At 42.6% G+C, this 23,671-nt stretch overlaps 1 protein-coding gene across 2 annotated transcripts in view; it reads left to right on the forward strand.

The window, feature by feature from the left end:
* The window catches only part of PLEKHM3 (pleckstrin homology domain containing, family M, member 3), a 212,732-nt gene that overhangs the window by 130,670 nt on the left and 58,391 nt on the right, over nt 1-23,671 (forward strand). The window contains exon 8 of one of the 2 annotated variants that reach the window (XM_011949843.1): nt 5,982-7,219. The exons of the other annotated variant lie outside the window; for it this stretch is intronic. Within the exon in view, the coding sequence (XP_011805233.1) occupies nt 5,982-6,013 (32 nt within the window). The 3' untranslated portion in view covers nt 6,014-7,219. Of the gene's footprint in view, nt 1-5,981; nt 7,220-23,671 lie in introns of those variants that run through there. 2 annotated transcript variants of the gene reach the window in all.

Here is a 23,671-nt window from a genome sequence, read left to right on the forward strand (position 1 = left end):
AGTCTCACTCTGTTGCCCAGGATGGAGTGCAGTAGTGTGATCTTGGCTCACTACAACCTCAGCCTCCTGAGTTCAAGCAATTCTCGTGCCTCAGCCTCCTGTGTAGCTGGGATCACAAGCGTGTGCCACCAGGCCCATCTAATTTTTGCATTTTTAGTAGAGACAGGGTTTCACCATGTTGGCCAGGCCGGTTTTGAACTTCTGACTCAAGTGATCCACCTGCCTCAGCCTCCCAAAGAGCTGGGATTACAGGTGTGAGCCTCTGCTCCCTGCCAGAAAGTTATTTTAAATTAAATGGCAGACATGATGTTAGAGCATTTAGTTGGAGAGGTCTAAGAAAAGACTAAGGTTTTCATTTCCATGTATGTGTCAAGTTGAAACCTATTTGCACACAACAGCTCTCCCAAATTCTTCAGTCCTGCCTGATCTTTACTACATAGTCAAGCGGCAGTGGTCTGCTGGCGAGGGTGGAAAGGGGTATATTTTTACTTAAAATTGTTGTTCAAGGGGAAGAATTGGTGAAAACACTTGTTATACATTTATCTATTTTCTGGAGTCTACCTGATCATAGTGCCTGAGGACACAGACTCTATCGTTTGAGAAGTATGTTTAAAGGCACTGAACATTCTTGTAAAGCTGGTTTAAAATAGAATAGGTGGGCTCCAAAGTGAGTACACTTTGAAGGAGCCTTTCAAACGTGAGTTTCGATATCTGACGAAGAGAAAGAATCAGAGTAATTCCATATTCATTTTAGGGTGTCAAAGTAATGTATCCATTTGGAATCATACAGCCTGCCTTTTAAGGCTTTCCTGTACCCTGCTGTCTTTCCCTCCACCCCCTTTTCTTTTTTTCCTCCTTTAATAATCAAACCATACATGCCAAGCAGCTTACTGAAATCAGTGGCAGGGGTATTCCTGGTGGCCAAGCCATTAGCCCCTGGAGCCCCATAAGCAGCTTAATCAGTTGTCAGCCTGGGTAGTAAAGTGATCGAGGCAATCAACAGCTTATCAAACACCCTGTGGGCGGGGCAGCTAGAGCTCAATGCATCCATTTACTTAACAGCTCACTCTAACCTGGTTCTTTGTGCCTGGCTTTAAGAGCCCCAAACTTATCATATTTAGAGGAAGTTTAATTCGATTACTTTTTCTGCCTGAGGTGGGTTAAATTGGATTTAGCTTTTGATCTGTCTGCATCTTGGCTATCAGCACTGAAGGATGAGGCATCCCCCGCTTCATCTTTCCTTGGTTTCTGAGTAAATAACAAGCATGTTTTCTAGATCTGAATTGTTCTTGCAAATATGTAAGGGAAGGGACACAAGGAGAAAGAACAAAAAACACCATTGCTTTGTGAAAGGGCATGTAGTGGTATTGGGAAACCCAACCTAACTGACCCAACCACCAGCCTTATGGCGTCCTAGGCCATTTTGGCCTCTTCTGGACTGCTTCATCGTCCCACTTATTGTCAGTGTCAGGCGTTTTAGAGTAAATTATTTTCCCCTGTTTGATTTTTCTCCTCACTGCTAAAGGTTTCTGTAAAAGCAGACCTGTCTGTCATATCAAGTAACTATAGAAAAGGGGCTTTTAATGTTCAGATTTTGCAGGGGAAAGGAAAATAAACTAAAGCAAGTGACTCAAGACTTATAAATCAGAGAAAAACAATAAGACAGATATTCTTCTTAAATGCACAGATTCCTGTCTACTTTAAGATTTCTCTTAAGTTAATTTGATTTTTCCCATTAGCTTTTATTTAAAAAGCAAAACAGCCATTTTCCTCTTCAAAAAGAAAAAAAAAAAAAAACAGGTAAGAATTTAATAAACATGGTGAAAGGAGATTTATAATTTAGAGATAATTTAAAATAATATAGTACACAAAGCACTAATAATACTTAAAGATGCTGAAAGAATTCTGGTACCAAAAAAATTGCAATCTTATTGTCTCTGTCTGGTTTTATGTTTATAAGTACCAATCCCTAAAATTTTCACAGATAGACTCAATTCAACAATTTGGCCGAAGATTTCAAGCTGCCTTACCGCTGCTTTTGTTACGTTCCAGACAGTTTTCCCCCTTTTCATGATTTGAATTACTGTCTTTTTGCATGCATTTTCCTTTACTATTGTACATTTAGATGTGAGGAAAGAAATAGCAAGGACTGACAATTGCTTTGCAAAGGAGATTCCCTCCCGTTGTTCAGGAAGGGTTGTCACCTGCTCACTGTTCACTTAGTACCAGTTATTGGCAAAATTAATGCTCAAACTGAGTCCCTAATTGTTTGTTTCACCAGTGATTGAATTGCTCACTGGTATGACTTGCACATCGAAAAAGTAGTAGTTGTATATAGTCATTATCTGACTACAGTCAGTTGGTAGCATTTAGCCATAACATGTAAAATAGAGCCAGGTACACCTGGCCTAGTAGCAGGGCCAAGGAAGAAGCATAAGACAGGGGCAGAGGCTCTCCAAATCCTAAGAGCTCCAGGGAGCATGGCCTTCCTTTGCTTATTTCTTGCGTTTAGAATTCCAGGTGAATTTCTGTTCTGCGAACTAGATATTGTTAGAAAAAACATACTCAAGGCCGGGCGCAGTGGCTCAAGCCTGTAATCCCAGCACTTTGGGAGGCCGAGACGGGCGGATCACGAGGTCAGGAGATCGAGACCATCCTGGCTAACACGGTGAAACCCCGTCTCTACTAAAAAATACAAAACATTAGTCGGGCGAGGTGGCCGGCGCCTGTAGTCGCAGCTACTCGGGAGGCTAAGGTAGAATGGCGTGAACCCGGGAGACGGAGCTTGCAGTGAGCTGAGATCCGGCCACTGCACTCCAGCCTGGGCGACAGAGCAAGACTCCATCTCAAAAAAATAAAAAACAAACAAAAAATACAAAAAACTAGCCGGGTGATGTGGCGGGCGCCTGTAGTCCCAGCTACTCGGGAGGCTGAGGCAGGAGAATGGCGTGAACCCAGGAAGCGGAGCTTGCAATGAGCTGAGATCCGGCCACTGCACTCCAGCCTGGGCAACAGAGCGAGACTCCGTCTCAAAAAAAAAAAAAGAAAAAGAAAAACATATTCAGTCCATACTCTTTGAATGTAACTCTGACAGAAGGTACTGTTCATTTTTTAAAAAATAAAATCTTACAAATTTTCTTTCAGGAGGTATGAATGCATGGTGGTTTTTGAACTGATGAAGTGCTTCCTTGTAAAGGATGTAGAAGGCAACAACTCAGCATGTGTGAATGCACGGACTAATATTGGTGCATGTTTTGAATGGGGAGACTGAGGCACTGCTTTTTAAGAGCTTTTCCTTGGTTAGCTACTTTGAGAAGAATAAATAGAATAGAATTTGTGTTTGGTTATTTTCAGTCTATCCAGCATTATCACAAATCCACAAGAAGGCTTTAAGACAGGAATACAATAAAAAGATATGCTCACCTGAGATGGCGAGAGTTGTACCGTAACTCTCAGTGCCGTAACTTCCGGCGTCAGCTATCTGCTTTCCCTGTTAAGTATGTGACAAACCATCTCCTTACTCACATCCCCTTGGCGCTTTTAACACTGATGAAAAGGTTCCAGATTTTACCAGTAGAATACATTAGTATATATAAATAAATGGTCAAGAGTTCTTAGTTGTTCTTAAGGAGCAAATCAGAAGTCTGGTTTAATATGTCATTCTTTGGACTGTGTAAATGATAGGAGATTTCTTCTAAAATTCCTTCTACTTGCTGAAAGAAAAGGTCAGATTTGACTTCTAAATTTTGGCTACCTGTGCTCTTGTGACAAAACCTAAAATGTATATTAATGACTAACTCTTCTGGTATTACTCACCTTTGGGGACATATGTAAGTTAAGCATTGAATGATTCTATTTGTGTCGATTCATGAGAAAGGATACTGGATGATCCCATGGGTGAGGTGGCTGGTTAGAGTAGACCCTCCACCCTACTCCCTCCACTGCCCACGACCTCACCCCCGCACACACACACCCCTCTTGTGAGACAACCTAAGGAGCTAATTTTCTCATTATTCGCCTTCCCTGGGCCCTACATTTCCAAATGAGACCCTACCTTTAGGGAAGGCATTTAGATTGTAGTTAATAGGAAATATATTACCCAAGAAAAATAAATTATTATTTTGGCAGAAATTCATTTGAAAACATGGCATGATATTGGGGGTGGGGAGACATTTCAACAGATAAGTTTTAATGAAAGAAAAAGGACAGGAAAGTCTGGAATTTGGAGTACTTACTAAAGAGTTGTGAAGTGGGAAGGATGCCAGGTGGGAGGACCCACAGCACTCAAGAGCTGTGAAAAGAGAGAGGAGTGACCAGATGTACACTACCTTTCTGGAATTGCCTAGCACTGCCTAAACTGTTTAATACTAAAGCAATAAACACTTACACTCAGCAACTGATGTAACTTATGCAACATAGAAATGTTCAGTGGATGGATGGATGGATGGATGGGTGGGTGGATGGGTGACAAAGGTGTATATGTACATATGTTCATATATACGGTATCGTGAACTCACTGGTTCTCTCTCCCCTAAAAAGCAAAGCAAACTGGTTAATTTAACGTCAGTCGGTAAACAAAACAAAATTAGAAATGCTGACTATGAAATATAACAATGCACAGAATTCTAAAACAAAATAAAAATTTCTGCTTATGTCAGAATGATGGTGAGTTGTTTAGTGTTGCAAACTTTCTGAACACTCACTCCATATCCTGAACAGTTAACGCTTCGGTTAACTTTTTTGCTAGTCCAGCATACCCACAGAGCTTAGGAATTGTCATCCATGTGACCTCAACATTTGTTGGAATTGGCCCCTGAAGAAAAAAATCAAACGGTGGTCTTACCTTAACTGTTTTCTAGCTGGTAAGATCACAAAAAGGCAATGTTTAAGGCATTTCAAGGCCACTTTTAAACAACATACTTTACTGAATTCTTCTTCAAGGAAGTGATGTGAGTTATTTTGCATGGCCCTGACCCACCAAGCAAACCCATAATCAGAGAACGTTTTTCTCTATGGACGCTCTTCACAGAGTCAGCAGACAAAGGCCACGCCTAAGTGGGCACCCAACACAGCTGCCCTTTCACCAAAGAAGTAACAGGTGATGACCTTTATTCACACAGGGGTTGACATCTTTGAATCCACAGCCCACAGGAACACAGCGCCTCAGTACCCACAACCGAGTCACCAGTCCCAAGCCTCAGGAGCCCAAGGAACTTGTATTCATAGCTTCTCAGCAGCCCTGATCCCTACACCATTGTCCACCCAGGCATTAGCGGCCAGGATAACTAATTAGGAGCATTCGGATTTAACAAGCAGAAAAACAAAGCGTGACAGCTCGCCTGTGTTGTTCCATGGCCAGTGCCTGTGTCCGCTGCAGCCGGCACTGCCTTCAGAAACCCCTGAACGTAATCTGGGGCGAGACGGGAACGAGGCCTCCATTAAAACATCACTAAATCTCTGTTAGCTATTTTAGCCACATCTCTCCCAACCAATTAATGAGCTAGGAAAGAGGACCATAAGTTATTTGGGGAGCAAATTATGCCTTTTAAACAAGTGGGTTTTCAAAAAATGAATGCACAGGCTAAGATCTTGCTGGGGCGGAGGGAGGGATTGAGTGTTATTCTTTGAAGTTTTGATAGGCAGGCAGTGGAGCAAATGGAAAAGCCCTGTTCCTCAGGAGAGCAGGTGTATCTTGAGTGGGGGCCGAACGGTTCATGCCTCACGCTCAGTCTGCCAGGGTGTTTCACGTTGTACAGGGAGGGGAAAGGGAAAAGTGACAACTGCTGCTAGGTGCCAGGACTGGAGCTGGGTCTTCTGACTCCTCACTCTCAATCTTGATGTCTTTACTACCTGCTGAGCATAACTACTAGTTTTCTGATGTTTTGATGATGGAACCAGTTAGCTGAGTGCGTTAAAGCAGGTGATTAGCAAGGTGCTGGTGCAGATTGTTCTTTATGCAAGCTGACTTTTCTGTTCTGGAGACCCAGGCGCCACAGCCAAATTCCACAGATGATTGAAGGATCAGGGGAGCTCGGCATGGGCTGTGGCAGAAAATGTGCAGAGCTAAGGACAAAGTCACTACCTTTTGTGGAAGCCAGATCAGAAAGATGACTGTGCGTTGTGAGTGGTGGATAGAGAGCCCTGTTGCCCAGGTGAGAAGGAGCTCAGTTGAGATAAGGATTCCAGGAGCCAACTCTAGCCCCTCAGGTAGAGACAACGCAATACCGGTTGAGGCTGCAGCTGTGGAGTTGGATGGTGTTTAGTCAGTGCTGAAATTACTCTCCTGGGAGTCCTTTGGCATGCAGCCATCTGAGTGCTATTGTTGTTGGGTTTTTGGTGTTTCGTATTTTAAAAGAGCAATCATAATACTGACGAAGTGAGGGCCTGTTTTCAAAGAACATTTACTTAAAGATATAGAGTAAGGTTAGCGTCGGTCTTGCCAGTGGGAGAAACCTATGCCACCAACAGCCATCGTGAAAGGGACCCAGGAGTCTTTCTGGTTCTTCGTTTCTATTCAGTTTGATTCAACAAGTGTGTATTGACTGAATGTTTTCTGTGTGCTAATCATTGAGCTAGCCACAGAGGAGGCAAAGGTGATTAAGCCACAGTCCCTTCCCTCACTGAGCTCACAGTCTGATGAGAGAGGCAGATAGGCATTAAGTCAGCGGAGTTGAACCTAGGGCACTTGGGGAATACATCTGACCAAGTGTGTGGCAGATTGTATTTTGCAACAGTATCTTCCATCCCACATGTTTTTCTTACACTGTGACTTTGTTGCTCCTCCTATCCAGTGGTGGGATCTGTGTTCCTTCTCCCCGAATTTGGGCAGGCCTGTGACTCTGGAAGTGATGCCATGTGATTTCCAAAGCCAAGTCATAAAAGGTAATATAGGTCCAACCTGGTGCTTTCTGGAGATGCTCACTCATGGCAACCCAGTGGCCATGTTGTAAGGAAGTCCAGATTAGCCCTCATAGAAAAACCACATGAGCAGGCCTCATGGTGGTGGTTCTAGCTGACAGCAATCATCAGCCACCAGAGAGATGAGTGGAGACAACCCCACATGATTCCAGCTGCTATAGCCTTCAAGTCTTCTCACCTGAGCCTATAGATGAGGCTGCAGATATTATGGAGCAGAAACAGACCATCTCCATAGTGCCCTTCTTGGAGTCCTGACCGACAAAATGTGTGAGCCCATAATAAAATGGTTGTTTTGCACCACTAGGTTTTGGGGTAATTTGTTTTGCAGTAATAGTAACCAGAACACCCAGTAACTTGGCCATCAGGGAAGGCTTCTTAGAGGCTGTAAGTTAAAATTTTGGCCCATAATCATGAGCCGGAGAGAGAGGACTAGGAGGAGAACTTTGAGGCCTTGGTAGCCTTAAACCACTCTAATGATCTGATCTACAGTGTTTCTTCCATGCGGGCAAGCTGAAGAAAATTTTTACTACCAACTGTGACTTTTTTTTTTTTTTTTTTTGAGATGGAATCTCGCTCTGTTGCCAGGCTGGAGCGCAGTGGCATAATCCCAGCTCACTGCAGCCTCCTCCTTCCAGGTTCAAGCGATTCTCCTGCCTCGGCCTCCTAAACAGCTGAGATTACAGGCACGAGCCACCATGCCCAGCTAATTTTTTTTGTAGTTTTAGTAGATACAGGGTTTCACCATATTGGCCAGGATGGTCTTGATCTCTTGACCTTGTGATCCACCCGCCTTGGCCTCCCAAAGTGCTGGTATTACAGGTGTGAGCCACCATGCCCGGCCAACTGTGACATTTCTTAACATTGTCCGCATGCTTCAGGATTATTCTGATAAATTGTCTCAACAAAACATTCATAGAATGAGTAAAACGGTATCGCTTCACTTCCCTCAGAAATGAAAGATTCTGGGATGTGCCTTGAGGTGCAAAGAACGAGGAATTGAGTTTTAAATCTTTCCATCCCACCTGTGCACCTGAAATATGAGCCCGACTCTGTCATCAGGCCCCTCACTGGGTGTTTTCTCCCTATTCATTTATTCATTCAGCAAATATTTATTAAGCATGTACTATGTATCAGGAGCCATGTTTCCCCTGAGATTGAAAGGGCACATTTTCTCAGAAACGGACTAGTGATTCTTACAGATTATGGTCAAACTCCTACACTCTGTCTGTGCGCCAGGAACTTGTAGTCAAAGCTGCTCATGATTCTATTCCACTTGGTGATGTCCAGTGGGATTTCATCCCTTCATGCCTTGGACTAGCCATCCCACCACACCCATAGTTGGTCTTCAAGGGACCAGAGGGATAACCAGAAGGCACTATCTATTCAGGTGTTTTAGGGCTGAGGAGGTTTCCAGCACTTCACCCAATTCAAAAATGTAACCAGGATGCATGGCAACCTCAGAAGACAGCATTGCCACATGTGTCTTAGCGGACATCGTTGTCTCCATGTGATAGTGGCCTGCAATGCCCTCCATATTTGGAACTTGCAGCTTTTCAACAATATTACACCCATCTTTGTGAGGAAACAGAGAAGGCTGATAGGGGCAGCTCTTCATATTGTTGTTTGGCTTTTATTTGAACTTCTGGCTAAAGCCTAGTGGACCATCAACACATTTGCTCCTGGAATTTTATTTTATTTTATTTTATTTTTTTGAGACAGGGTCTCACTCTGCTGCCCAGGCTGGAGTGCAGGGACATGATCATGGCTGGCTCCAGCTTTGACTTCCTGAGCCCGAGCAATCCTCCCATCTCAGCCTCCCAGGTAGCTGAAACCATAGGCATGCGCCACCACGCCACAGCTGATTTTTTACATGTTTTGTAGAGATGGGGGTCTCCCTATGTTGCCCAGGCTGGCCTTGAATTCCTGGACTCAAGCAATCCTCTCACCTCAGCCCCCTGAATAGCTGGGACTACAGGCTTGCACCACCATGCCTGGCTAATTTTTGTGGGGTTTTTTGGTAGAGACGGGGTTTCGCCATGTTGCCCAGGCTGATCTCGAACTCTTGGGCTCAAGTGATTTGCCCGCCTCAACCTTCCCAAGTGCTGGGATTACAGGCGTGAGCCAGCACGCCTGGCCCATTTCACGTTTTAAAGGAGGGAATTCTGGCTCTAGAATAGAGCTATGTTGACTGGGATTCCTGCAGAGACCAGGCAAATGGCATCTGTGCCTGAAGCAGGCCCAAGGGGAGACTCAAGTTGGGCAGATGAACCAGAGAGAGCTTCCATATCTGAAGGGGGCAGCTGTTACTCAGTAGCCCCAGAGTTGTCTGCTCTTCCCGTTTTCCAAGAGAAGCCGGAAATCTGTATTTTTATGTGAAATTTCTCAATATTTAAACACTCTGCAGGCCAAACAAAACACAGCCACCAGTTTTGACCTCTGCTTTATAATAGAGAATGCCGGCTTTTGTTCCGTCAAACTAATGAATGCTCAATTACGAGAAGGAATTCGGAGGTTAGTTGTTAGATTGTGCTCCTCAAAAGGCGGCAGACCCCATCCCAAACCCTTGAGATACTAATTGACAGACTTGCACAGGCTGACAGCTGGGCTCTGAAAGTGGACACACACAAGGAAACAGCCAAGCTATTCCAGGTCACTTTGCAAGGTCAGGGCAGCAATGCAAACATTAGGAAGGCCGAAGACAAAGGTCAGGTGGCAGCAAGGAAGCCCTGCATTCCCTTAAGCTGTTGGTTGATAAATCATATTCTAAAGGTATCACCAGACTCCCTCTCCCTGGCATTGCTTTGTGAGGTGGAAAATTAAATAGAAATCAAAATTAAGATGGCTGTCAGGAGCTTTTAGGAGGCCAGCACGCCAGTGTGAGGTGAACATGGGATGGAGTTTCTGCCTGGAGCAAAGGTCTCCAAAGGGATGATGATATCCGACACTGGGCATTGCAGAGGTGCTGGCCACTGCAGCGGTCGCACACTGGAGCTTTGGAGGCTGCCTGCCCATGTTCAAATGCCAACTCACCCCAGACACACTAGGTGACCTTGGGCAAGTCACTTCTCTTTGTGCCTTAAGCACTTCATCTCTGAAGTGAGGATAATAGTACCTGCCCCAAAGGTTGTTGTGAGGCCTTAGAGTTAGTATGCATAGAGCACTTATAACTTTGCCTGACACTTAAGGGCTTAGGAGACAGGCGCTTTACTCAGGGTAGAGTATTGCTATTAGTGTTGTTGTGAGGTGTGGACCTTGTATAAATGACTCCTGGGAGCTTTCTTCGGCGTCATCAAGACACTGCATCTGTGGACACTAGACGACAGCCATCACCACAAAAGTAATGCTTGCTGTGTCCCAGTTTTGCCCCTCATGTTCTGTAGGGGAATCTAGGCCATAGACACCTGCTATAGCTGCAGCTATACAATCACCATATGGAGCATTACCTTGGTGGGAGATGCAGAAAAGCCTCATTTCCTCTTGCTTCCAGAATGGTCCTAGACCAGACCTCCCCAGTGGCTCCACAGGGGAATTGCACCTGGACAGCCCCTACCCTCTTGAGCCAGGGTATTGTCCCTAGTCCTGCACTTGAGTGAGTGGTACTACCTACCCTCTGAACCTTGCCACCTGTCTTTGCTCTTGCTGAGAGAGGTCTTCAGAGCTTGCACCCGAAGGTGGGTTTTGGCTTGCTGAAAAAGGGAAGCACCTTCAGCACTTGTTTCTTGGAAGAATGCATGACCTTTTGGTGGGCTATGCACAGACATCTTTTCAATTTTAACAAAAAGCAGTCTTTCTGTAAATTTTGTAGAATCCTGGAGTACACATTTTTGTGCTTAAAGAAAACCATGGAGCCCACACTCTTTCTGCAGCTGCAGAGACAGCTTACCGGACTGAAATGTTGGCAGAAACAAAGAGACGCCATGTTCCTTCCCACCTGCAATTATAGTTTTACTAGCTTGTAAAGCACACATAGAATTTGCAGTACATTCTTCCCTTGCAGTAGGGGAGAGGCCCTGCTGTGAATGTAATTGGCTTTCTAGCTTCCTTTAACATTGAGGTGGAAGGGAGCTGGACTGAAGGGCCTTTACTCTTAGAATTAACTGATGTTGAATTGTGTTTAAATTCCATGCATCTCCCTGAATGCATTTGTTCCATTAAGTCTTAGTCAGAAGTGGAGGCACAGCTTACCTCTGAAAATATCCCAATCCCTATCATTTCTCATCACTTTGTAAAAGCTGAGTTTCTTTCTTTTTAAAAAATGAGTGTTTAACTTAACCCTGGTAGGGATTATTTTCCATCCTGTTAACCTCTGTTAAAGACGTATGGCATCTTTAAATGACAATTTCATACAGTACAGCCCATTTGGGTCACCTTTTATTCTGACTTTGGCCTTGGCAACTGTATCATTTCCCAGGAAGAGGACCACAGGCATGTATTTGGATGGAAACTGTATTACTTTACTTCTCAAGTCCTCAGTTTCTTCATTCATGAAGTAAGAGGATTGGATTAAACAATCTTTACAGCCCCTTCCAGCTCTAGGGCCCTTGTTCTGTGCTTTTATAGACCTCGAGAAGTGATGAAATTGTGGAAGTCTTTCTGCATGTATCTGCTTTCTGGGGCCTCCCAGCCAGTGCACAAAGTATCCAGGCTTCTGCGTGCAGCAAGGAACCTAGAATGCGAGCCAGGTCGCTGAGTGTAGTAGGCTCAGCACCTTCAGTTCTAACTGACAAATGGCTGGATTTCCATTTACCAAAGGTCAACTATTTAAACTTTTTGTCAGGAAATAGCAGCTTTAAGCATTTTGACAAATATGATCTGAAGGACAGCGTATTAAAACAAGTTAAATATACTGATTTTATATTTTCCTTAAAGACAAATTGTCATCTTAATACCTTACAATTCAGTGGCCATTAAGATAATGCCCAGTGCACAAAAGTTGGCCAGTGAAAATGTGCAGAAGATAATATGCCACCTAGTGGGTTTCCTCCTAAGACAAGCAGCACCAGTCAGGTTATCTGGTGAACTGCGAGTTGGCATTTGTGTTTGGACTAACAGCAGAGAGCCCATTGCAGCTGAGGTTCGCAAGAGGTGGAACTATTTAAGAACTTGGGCTATAAGGGACATTAAGGGAATGGGGCACCACAAGGGAAGCTTTAGAGCTGAACAACAAAGGAAATCAGGGGAAAGAGACTGTGAAAGGATTCTTGGTTAGAGCAGAGGTCAAGGGCACAGAGAGAAAGTAGGCTAGGCAATCACGGGTAATAAAACTACTGATTTGAGTTTCACCTTTTTCTCTTTTCTCTGCCTGCTGCCTGCTGGGGACAGGGACTGATCATCTGGCAGACAGGCAGATACGCTGAAAGGGCCAGGATCCTCGGCCTGTGTGCTCCATCCCTGGCTTGGTATGCTGCATTCTCACGGAAGGCAAGGGGCCTGCCTGCTTCACTCTCATTTTGTAGCACTTAGCCAAGAGGAGAGAGGGAGAGGTCAGAAAACCCACGACCCAGGATGACAGCAACAGTTTATCCTTTAGCAAGTCACAAAATACCTCTGCTGCTTAAAATCTTTCTTTGTAAAATGAGAAGGTTGTACTAAATAATTAGATTAATAATAGCTCCCTTTTATTATATGCTCAAAAAATGTTACTCACTTTTATTATTGAGTACTTACTTTAGGCCAGACCCTGTCCTAAATCTACATGGATTATCTCATTTAATCCACACAATAGCCCTATATAATATACCTATATTAACAGGTACTATTATTATCCACATTTCACCAGTGAGATTTACTTGCACAAAGTCATCCAGCTAAAGTGGAGGAGCTGGGATGCAAACCGATCCTGTTCTAGCACAAGTCCTGTTTTGTTATTTTTGTTCAATTTTGTGTGAAATGTTTCAAACTTATTAAAAGAAAGAAGAATGAGTACTTCCAGCTGCACAGTTGCTCCTGCAGTGGAAGGACTCCCTTCGTTAGAGAAGTAGGCACACACTCTGAACCACTAAATTGGACTGTTTTCTCCCAGCACTCACATTCTCTATTTCTGGAGGTAAACTGCTATCAAATCTACCTGGCAGCAAAGCAAACCCTTCACCCCAACCACTACCATTTCTGAAACTACCATGTCTTTCCACGGGGTGGAAGGCAGGAATAATAGGGCAAAAGGGGAAAAGAAAAGGGCAAATGCACCCATCATTAGCCCTGGAGTGCCAGCACCATGCATAGCAAAAAACCCAGTGCTCGGAGAGACTCTGTAGATACTGGGATTCTATCGGTCAGGCCCAGCTTCCTGCCCAGTTTCCCCCAAATAGACTGTAACCCCTAAAATTATTTACAGGTCAGTTTTAACTGGTGCCATGGTGGTCAAAATATTTCATTCTGTCTACACCAATGACCTGTAGTCATCAAAAACAGCAAGATGCTAGAACAAAGGAACTGGATAACCCACAGAATATATTGCAGTCCACAAGGGAATGCAGCCTAATTAGATATGGATTTATGATGCTGCAAATTTGCTTTTTGCTTTTTTGTTTGTTTATTTTTAAGACCAGGACTCTCTCTGTCACCCAGGCTGGAATGCAGTGCATGATCCCAGCTCTCTGCAGCCTCGACTTCCCAGGCTCAAGCAATCCTCCCACCTCAGTCTCTCATGTAGCTGAAACTACAGGTGTGCACCACCACACCCAGCTAAATTTTTTTATTTTTAGTAGAGACAAGGTCTTGCTATGTTTCCCAGGCTGGTCTCAAACTCCTGAGCTCAAGTGATCCTCCCACCTTTGCCTCCCAAAGTACTGGAATTACAGATGTGAGCCACTGCACCTGGCCTTGCTTTTTGTTTTTGTTTTGTTTTGCTTTTCAAAATTTTCAGGTTAGCACATTCTGTATCTGTAGCTTTGACTGACCCGTGTCAGTGTGTGGTTTTGTATTTAGAGCTGGCGTGATTCCAAAAAGGACTTTTGAGGTAGAGCTTCTCTCTCTCTCTCTCTCATGCATGTGTATGTGTACGTATTTATAACTGTGACTAATTTTAATTCCTATCCCCTTCCATTGGTTTGAATTATTGACATATACACTTATCAAAGAAGAGTCTTTGCTACCCAGGATCCCGCGTGTCTGGAGTTCTGCTAGTATCCATCCCCCAGTTTACGGTTAAAAAACCCAACTTCTAAAATTGCCATCAGCCTAAAGGTTCTCTTCAGCCACACGAAAGATAGCAAAAATCTCTGATGCAGCTGACATTTTAGGTGTGTGTATAATTTAACAAATTGTTGACCACTGAGCTTTTAGTCAGTGGTCACAAAAGGAATTAGCAGCCCTCCCCTGCTCCCCCAAAACCCAAAGAAGGAAGGGTGTTCCTTGGCTTTGGCCCAGAGGCCTGCTGGCACGCAGTGTCAAACAGCAGCACAATGGTACATTTTGGCCACAAAAGGCTTTGGGGTGGCAGAAAGGGCCAAAATAGTTGTGGCGTAAGTTGGCTGGGATATTAAGTAAATCTGAGTTTAATTTAACATAGAGATAACAACCCTTTTTTTGTTTTCCAACTGGCTGCTGCTTTCTCTGTCTCCATGAGACCAAAGATTGGAGCCAGGAGTTAGTTCATGAGGGTATTCAAGCCCTTTCAAAGTGAGACATGCAGTGGTCTTTACACAGGCTTTCACGTTTGTCTGGGCAAGATGGAGTAAGGATAAAAAGGCACATGGGTAGCTGGGGGAGGCTGAAAATGGATCTTGAGGCTTGAATTCCTTCTATGAGTTTGCTTAAGCCACATTGCCTGAGCTTAGAATAGCGAGGCAGGCAGTCTGTCTCCTTGGGATAAGGAAGGATTTGGAACTCGGCGACTGTGAGGTCTTGGCCCCTACTGTGTTTTCTGGTTTGTTTTGTTAACAGGAGCAAGTTATTCTAGTTTCTTGCTTCTGGGTTTTTCTTCAGCACACTTTAAGCAATGAGTCTCCACCCCACCGATGGCAATGGGGTGGATGGAATGGGATAATGAAAGGGGTGGCGAGAGAAGTTGATTCAGCTGCCTAGGATGAGGGAGGCAAACTTCAGACCTCGGAGTTAGCTTCTGAATCTGTCAAGGGTGGAGAGGGAAGGAGTCCACAGGATTGAAATCACCTCAGCGTAGGAGAGAAGTTGAAGTCTTTCTGAGAAACTGATATGGCCAGCCGTGCTAGTTAGGAAAACCAGCTTATTGTCTCAACTGCAGTTTTATTACCCATGAAATGGTTAACAGTGGAGGAGAAGGTATAGTATTTTAAAATGCAATCTGTGAAATGTAACCAATCAAAAATGATTATGATGCACCTAAAATGGTATGCTGTGTACATTTAGCACAATAAGAAAAAGAATATCATCCCCTTTACAAAAATGATTATGAGCACCACAGGAAAGTACTGGCACTGCATGTCTTATGGAGTCTATTTTACAGCCTTTTCAGTATCTGTTAAGTGCTAGGTACAATGTACTGTGATGCAGTGAATTTGAAAAAAAAGTAGAAGAGAAGACACACATTCTAGGTAGGAGTGTGCTGAGAGTCCTCTGAACTGAGAGGAGAGGAATAGAGTTAGGAGAAAATCACCAGCCCCTCATACCCAGGCTCTAGAGGGGCTCACCTTGAAGGGTGTCCTCAGTTTCAAGGCCAGGGAGTCTAAGAGGGTACAATTTTATGTTTCTTGCCAGGACTGTGTTATGCCTTCCCCAAATAAGATGTCACCTGAGTTACTTCGTTCTCAGGCATGCTTGCAAGAGCCTTTAAAAATAATCCATAAGTGAAAGATTCAGCCTTGAAAGTAAGTCTTGATCTTATCCATCCTGGACCCCAATCCCAGGAGCAGTGCCTGGGCAAGAAAAAGTGCCTCATAAATATGGGGTGAATGAATGAATCAGTTATAGGAAGAGGTGGTGAGGGTAAGAATGAGCTCAAAAGAGGCTATCTGTTCATTCAAACTGTGTTATTGCATAAGTGAGCATTTGCGAACTGAAAACCTCTTTGGTTTTTTTTTTTCAGGACTGCTTGGTCCCGAGTTCAAGTAAACAATTGACTTTCAAGTAAATCTTTAAATAACCCTGGTCTATTGGTTAACTTCAGCATGGCCTCTGAAAAGCAGTTTAGCATAATAGTTGTGGGCAGAGAGTCTGGAGCCAGACAGCTTGAGTTTGTATCTTGCCAGCACCCCTTACCTGCTATGTGACCTTGAGAAATGTATTTAAACTTATCATGCCTCAGTTTCCTTTTCTGCAAAATGAGGATAATTAAACTACCTACCTCACAAGGTTGTGAGGTTAAGTGAGTTACAAATATGTACAATGCTTAGAAGAGTATTTGGCATATAGTGAATGCCCTATGAGGGCTGCAATTCAAAGTCCCTTAACAAGAGTCACTTGATTTACAACTGTAATGAGGCTTTATCACACCCCCATGACCACAGATTCTTTCTCTCCGTTTTTTATTCTGACCAGCAGTTAAAACTATCCCTGGATAGCAAGAACACCTTGAGTGATGTTAGAAACTATCTCAAATGTTACAAAGGGTATTTCTTACATGAGCAATTTGACATTTATTTCACATCCACCACCACTACTAATCTTTTTTAGTTTCCGTGGCCTCAATTTTTCCATTTCTGACATGGATAATAATTTATTTCACATTACTGATAGGAAAACTAATAAAATATGTATTAAAATTTTATTAAAGTTTATTAGCCAATAATAAAGTGTAATAAAAATGCTTTTTCAAATGGCCCAGCAAGAATTACTTACGCTGGCATTTTTTAAAAAATACAATGAAAATAGTAGTTGATTTGCTTTGGTGATCGTATCCTCCAAAAGCAATACTATAAAGCTAAGTGACAATGGCCCAACAGAAGAAGCAAAAATAACAATATGTAGCCATCATGATATAGACTGAAACTCAGTATCAGAGATGATATTGCTAGCGACTGAGCCCTTAAATGATGGCCTTTTCTGTTGTCAGGTCTTACAGTATATTCTTGCTTTTTTGTTTTTTTATTTTTTGAGACCAAGTCTCATTCTGTCACCCAGGCTGGAGGGCAGTGGTGCGATCTTGGCTCACTGCAACCTCCGCCATCCGGGTTCAAACAATTCTCATGCCTCAGCCTCCTGAGTAGCTAGGACTACAGGTGCATGCCACCACATCCAGCTAATTTTTGTATTTTTAGTAGAGATGGGGCCATGTTGGCCAGGTCAGTCTCCAACTCCTGACCTCAAGTAATCCACCCGCCTTGGCCTCCCAAAGTGGTGGGATTATAGGCGTGAGCCACCGCGCCCAGCTCTATTCTTTAGTATTAAGTTACTAATATATATTATTCACAGTCATGTATTTAAGGAAACCATTTCCTTTCCATAATTTGAAAATTTCTGGTAACTCCGTTTTGTTTTATTAATACACATTCTCATTTGATGTTAACTACCTGTTTTCTAGGATGCCCTATATATTCGTCTGACATCACCTCGTGACAAGAATTATGAGCACTAAAGCCAATCTGCAAGTCTTAAAAAATGAATGAATAAGCAGGGCGCGGTGGCTCACACCTGTAATCTCAGCACTTTGGGAGGCCAAGGCGGGCAGATTGTCTGAGCTTGGGAGTTCTAAACCAGCCTGGGCAACATGGCGAAACCCCGTCTCTACTAAAAATACAAAAAATTAGCCAAGTGTTGTGGTGGGCGCCTGTAGTCCCCAGCTACTCAAGAGGCTGAGACAGGAGAATCGCTTGAACCCAGGAGACGGAGGTTGCAGTGAGCTGAGATCGCGCCACTGCATCCCAGCCTGGGCGACAGAGCAAGATTCTGTCTCAAAAAAAAAAGAATGAATAATAAGAGGGAAAATGTGTGAATGTAGAAGGGCTGGGGGTGGCAGGAAGAAGAGAGAAGAGCAACTTGGCCCAGGAATGGCATTGGAAATGGGGAGAAAGGAGAGAGCTGACTGCCCCCAAGACATGTTATTTTTGCTGTGGCTTCTTGCTCCTTTCCACCCCCACCTCTTCCAGTCTGAGCTTTGAGCTTTGAATACGCTTGAATTTTCACCACAGAACTTGGCTAGGCCTCCTAAGGGACTTTCTCTTTCCCATCTTTCCATAAATTATAGGTTTGCACATGAGAGCAGAACACATGATTCCCATTATCTTTTGGGTTCGGTTAGGGGTGTGTGTGTGTGTGTGTGTGCGTGTGTGTGTGTGTGTGTTGAGAAAAACCTTCTGCCTGCTCTTAAATGTGTATCCTAGTTGAGGGAGGTGGAGCTTTGTTAACATAGTGGCCTATCTACCAAAGAAATGGTCCTTTCCTCCTCTCTAAGGTGGTTTTAACCTGATTTCCTTGACCAGGGTTGACTGCAATCATTTACCTTGGCCTTTCAATAGGAAGTCATAGCCCCACCATAGCAAGGCCTTGTCTGGCTTGTTCACCCACATCCCCAGCATGTGCAACAGTGCCAAGCATACTGCAAGCTCCTCCTGAATGTATGAGGAGATTTTTCTCCCTATTTTGGTGACAAAGTGACATTTCTAGGACACTTCTTACTTTCATAAATGACCCATTCAGATCACCATAAAGTAATTGGACAGATCCAAAAAAGTTGATTTACCCCAGAACATAGAGGCCGTTTATAGGTAGAGTGTGGAACTCACTAAAAGCTGGAGCCACTGCTAATACTAGTTAAGTTTAGGAAGCTCCACTTCTGGGTACTCATTTTGATTTGGTACCCAGACCAGTGCAAACACAGTAACAGACAGGGGAAAAAAGAGTTTATTGCATTGCCCCTGAGTTTATTCTGCAGTTTTTGGTATCCTCAAGTACCAAAGCCTCTAAGAGAAATAGGTCCTAGGGAATAGGTACAATGTGGCCTACCAAGTAAGCAGAGTAGACTGTAATTCATGTCAGAGTCTGGAACATTTTATTGCGTATAGACGTAATAGAAGTAGAGTGAAGGCACTGGCGCAGTGGCTCATGTCTGTAATCCCAGCACTTTGGGAGGCCAAGGCAGGCAGATCACAAGGTCAGGAGTTCGAGACCAACCTGACTCACATGGTGAAACCCTGTCTCCACTAAAAATACAAAAATTACCTGGGTTTGGTGACGGGCACCTATAATCCCAGTTACTCAGGAGTCTGAGGTGGGGAATCACTTGAACCCAGGAGGCGGAGGTTGCAGTGAGCCGAGATCACGCCACTGTACTCCAGTCTGGGCGAGAGAGCGAGATTCTGTCTCAAAGAAAAAAGAAAAAATTATCCAAGTGTGTGTGTGTGTGTGTAGAAAAGCAGGAAAAGGCAGACAACATTCATCAAGAAAGAATAGTTAGTGTGTGATGCACAATTCAATAGAAAATCTGAGGGTCCTGCCTGAAAAAACAGAGCAAGCAAGGATAGTAACTTCACCCACTCAGAGGAGAAGCAGCCTAGCAATGAAGAGGTCTGAAGAAAAGTGGAGGATCGTGACATCAAAAAGGAACAGCAGAAAAAGGAACACCTTGAGACGCTGGAGGAAGGAAGAGCCAGAACTGAGTGGAGAGGAAAGGGAAGTAGTAAAGATGTTACCAAGAAGCCTGTGGCAGAGATGGAAGAAACTATCCTACAATGAATGGACAAGGACTGAGAAAGACAGATATTTTTATAATCCAGATCTTTCTGAATGAGACCACCGTCAACACAGGCCCAATATAGGGTCTAGAGATTGCCATAAATTTCCAATATAACCTTATCTTGTAGTTCAATAAGCCAAATATTTACTTGTCCACTATCTCCTGCCCTAACCTTGACCAGCTTCTACTAAATTAATGCCCTCTCTTTCTACTTGACTGCCCTGGCAGTGCTGTTGTTCTTTGTGTGCTAAATATAGTTCCAGGGACAAAAGGGATGAGACACATGAAAGGCAACAGCTTAGATATGCTAGTATATGTCTTTCTTATTCAGGACCAACTAATCCATCTTTGGAGCCCCCTAGAACTACTGCTTTTTGATGTTAGCATATTTATTTGGTTGTTTACTGATGAGTAAGTCCTCCCTTACTGTATTTCATAAAATGAATTAAATTATAACATGTGTAGCCACTCTGACAATTAAATCCTATGTTAATTCTATTGTTTACTCCAAATAGATGAGACATTGATTTCATAATTGAACAGCTAATATATTTGGGCAGCCTTGTTTACCTAAATAGTGACTTACAGTTAAGATCCTAAGATCCTTTCTCTGTGGTGTGACATTTTTGTGTCAAATGCATTGCATACTATGCCCTAAAGGCAATAATATATCATTCAGACTTGCTGTTGGTCAAGTAAATGAGGCATGGAAGGAAACATGAGCAAAGTGAACAGTAAATTGCCTTAGATGCATTTGTAGTAAGTTATTCATTTAAATTTACATCAGCAAAAGAATTGTCATTCTTATTCCCTAGCCATATGTTCTTTCCAGAAATGTGTTGCTATATTACTGTATGCCTGATACAGTCTAACATAGGCCTAGACAAGTATCCTAATTTGGTGTTTCCCAAAGTATGGGGTAGTAAGAATAATAACTAACATTTTTCAGCTCTTAATATGTGCTGTTTACTGTTCTAAGGGTTTTACTGTATATACTGTACTCATTTGATCTTCACAATGAACCTATGAAGTGGGTATTATTTTCCCCACTTGGTAGATGAAAACCTTAGGCACAGAAGGTAAATTACTCAGGGTCATGAGCTGATACATGGCAAGGTCAGAATTTGAATTCAGGAAGGCTGTTTTGGCCAGTGCTCTTAATTATTATATGAGGATTCCTCTGATTCCATGGATTGTCTACCAAGACAGTATTAGTTGGTACAGATAATTATTTTAGGCAGTTACATAGATGTGGCTTAAAATGACATTGAATTACATAATGAGAAAATTATCCCCTTCAATTCTTTTTCTGCCCTTCAGGTTAAATCAAATAGAAAGTTTCATTCTGGTGCTGGTGTGACTGGAACCCCTAACACCTGCTAATCTCCCTTTTCAACAGAGAGTTGGCTGCAGGCTCAGGGCCTTCCAGCATCTGTGTTAGCTTCATTTTATGGCAAGGGATACTGGCTTCCCATTTATGGTATTTCTATAAGGCTTTCATTTTAAATAAACGTTTAAAAGTAAATGACTCAATTTAAATAAAGCATTAAATAAATAACACAGGTGGAATGCAGCTGTGACAATACCTGTAAAGGTGTTTTCACCTTGACAGTGTTGAAAGCACTGTCCTGATTCTTCTGTTTTGAAATCCACTTCTATGCAATGACTTTGTCTTTCAGTTGCTTTTAATGGCTTTTAATCTATAGGTTATTTCTTTGTCCTTCTTGTTTTAATCCCCTGGGGTCTTATGACAAAGATTCCCCATTTCCCTCTGTGGGCTTGGAGCTCATCTGGGATGGAGTTTTCACCAGATTTTAATAATATCACATAAATTTAGTTTAAAATATTCCTGTTTTTAAAAATTATACTGTTTCCACTTTTTTTGGTGTTAAAATCCCCTTTTTTGTGAAATAATGATGAAAATAGATGGTAGCTTTTGTTTTGTTTTTAGCATCTTTACTTGGCCAATTTAAAAATTGGAAACTTTAAAAAAATTATGCTGATCTAGAAGACAAAAAAGTGGGGTGCCACTGTTCAGTCACTCTCTGCTCAGACATGATTCCTCCGAGTTGCCTGAGCATTCTCGAATATTTCAGGAAGGGTGATATGGACTCACGCTAATCTTTCTAAAGTATACTCAAGCATTTTCTTCAGGGAAATTGTTAAAGGGTTCCTGCTCATGAAACTCTCTTATGTCTATTACCCTAGGTTTATCATTTTCCCATCAGAACTGCAGTCCTAATTATTAATAAAATCATTTTTAAGTATCTGAGATAACTAATTATTGTGAGCAATCAATCCACTGGAATACTTACACAGTACTTACTAAGATGTGTCTATTTCGTACACCTTTCCAAAATGGAAAGTTCATAGCACAGTTGAGAAAAACCTCAACAGTCATTGGTTTTTGTTTTTATTTTTCTTTAATGTTACTGGGATTCAGGAGAATAGAGAAGCTACAAAATCTTGCACATATTTAAGAAAATTTTTAAAAACCATCTTTTCTCCATCCGCTTCTTTATTTCCTGCTTTGATGAACACATTATTTTACATGGGATTTCAGAATTGGTCTAGAAAGACATCATTTGGAGGTGCTGATAGATTTGCAAAAGGCCCAAAACGCCCCATGTCAAGCAAGCTAGAGTTAGAAGAGCAGGGCTGAAACACAAACAAGAAGCAAAGTTCAAGAACTCCAGGAAGCTTTAAGGCAGTTTGTCAGGATATGTAATTGTCTGAGTTAGTCAGGGAAGATCTGTTAAAGCCAAGGCCAACATACACCAGTAAACCCAGAGCAACAGGATCACTGCCATAGTCACTGCTCTAAGGAAGAGAGTAGAAACTAGTCAGAGCTTTCAAATCAAAGCATTCCCACACCACCAGGTCGCTCTGTAGATTCAGTGGATATGACTAGCTGGTGTGGAGCTTTTATTTTACTAACTCTGTGGTGTCTGAATGGCCCTATCCCTTACATGACTTTCCTTGTGCCTCAAAGGATCTTCATAGAGAGACAGGCAGGTTCTCAGCTTCATCTACCCAAGGAACCCAGTTTCAGCAGCACATGATGATGGCTTGTTTCTGATCTTACTCTAGGCCCCGTGTTCATATGGAGTCTTTCATGGTCCACTCCAAAGGGACCTGGAGCAGGCCTATCAGACTAATATCGTCTGTTCCCTTGGGAGTAGGCAGGGCCAGACTGAACTATGTGGGTGCCCAGGAAGGCTGGTCATTTGACATCCTGCACTTTGATACTCTTTAAACATATTTTCAATACATATTTAAATAGTATTCAATATGTTTAGTAGATAGGGGAAGAGAAACTGATTTTATATTAATAAAATATATATACATTATCTTTATGTTGAAAATGAAGAATGTATTACATGCTCTGACAGTAACACTAACTTTTTGACTTATTTGGAATGAGATTCCTTAATAAGCTTTTCCATAACTCTGAGCTGGACAGGGTTAGCCATTTAGTCTCTTCAAGAGTAGAAGCAATATACATGGATATAGTTACAAAATCTTGTTCCAAATATATTTAAAAGTTATTTTTTTCCTAACTTTTGTATCATCAAAATGTTTCCCACTTTCCTGTATACCAGATCTTGTCATCTGAGACTAGAGATAGTTTTACTTCTTCCTTTCCATTCTGGAGTTTTTTTCGTTTCTGTTTCTTCCATGATCGCCCTGGCTAGAACTTCCAGTAAAATATTGAATAGATGTGGTGAGAGCAGACGTCGTATCTAGTTCCTGATCTTCCTAGGAAAAAAATTGAGTCTTTCACCATTAAGTGGGATGTTAACTGTGAGTTTTTCAGATATCCTGTATCAGATAAGGAAGTTGATTTCTATTCCTAGTTTGTTGAGTGTTTTTTTTGAGGGGGGTGGGGACAGGGTCTCACTGTGTTGCCCAGGTTGGTCTCGAACTCCTGAGCTCAAGCAATCCTCCCACCTCGGCCTCCCAAAGTGCTGGGATTACAGGCGTAAGCCTGTTGAGTGTTTTTATCAAAGAAGGATATTAGATTTTGTCAAATGCTTTGTCTGTTGAGATGATCTTTATTAATATGGTCTGTTACATTGTTTGATTTTCAGATGTTAAACTAACCTTGCTTTACCAGGACAAATCCCAGTTGGTCATAGTGTATCATTCTTTTTATATGTGGAT

This window comes from Colobus angolensis, unplaced genomic scaffold, assembly GCF_000951035.1.
Source record: "Colobus angolensis palliatus isolate OR3802 unplaced genomic scaffold, Cang.pa_1.0 Scaffold30, whole genome shotgun sequence".
In the NCBI taxonomy this organism is placed as follows: domain Eukaryota; kingdom Metazoa; phylum Chordata; class Mammalia; order Primates; family Cercopithecidae; genus Colobus; species Colobus angolensis.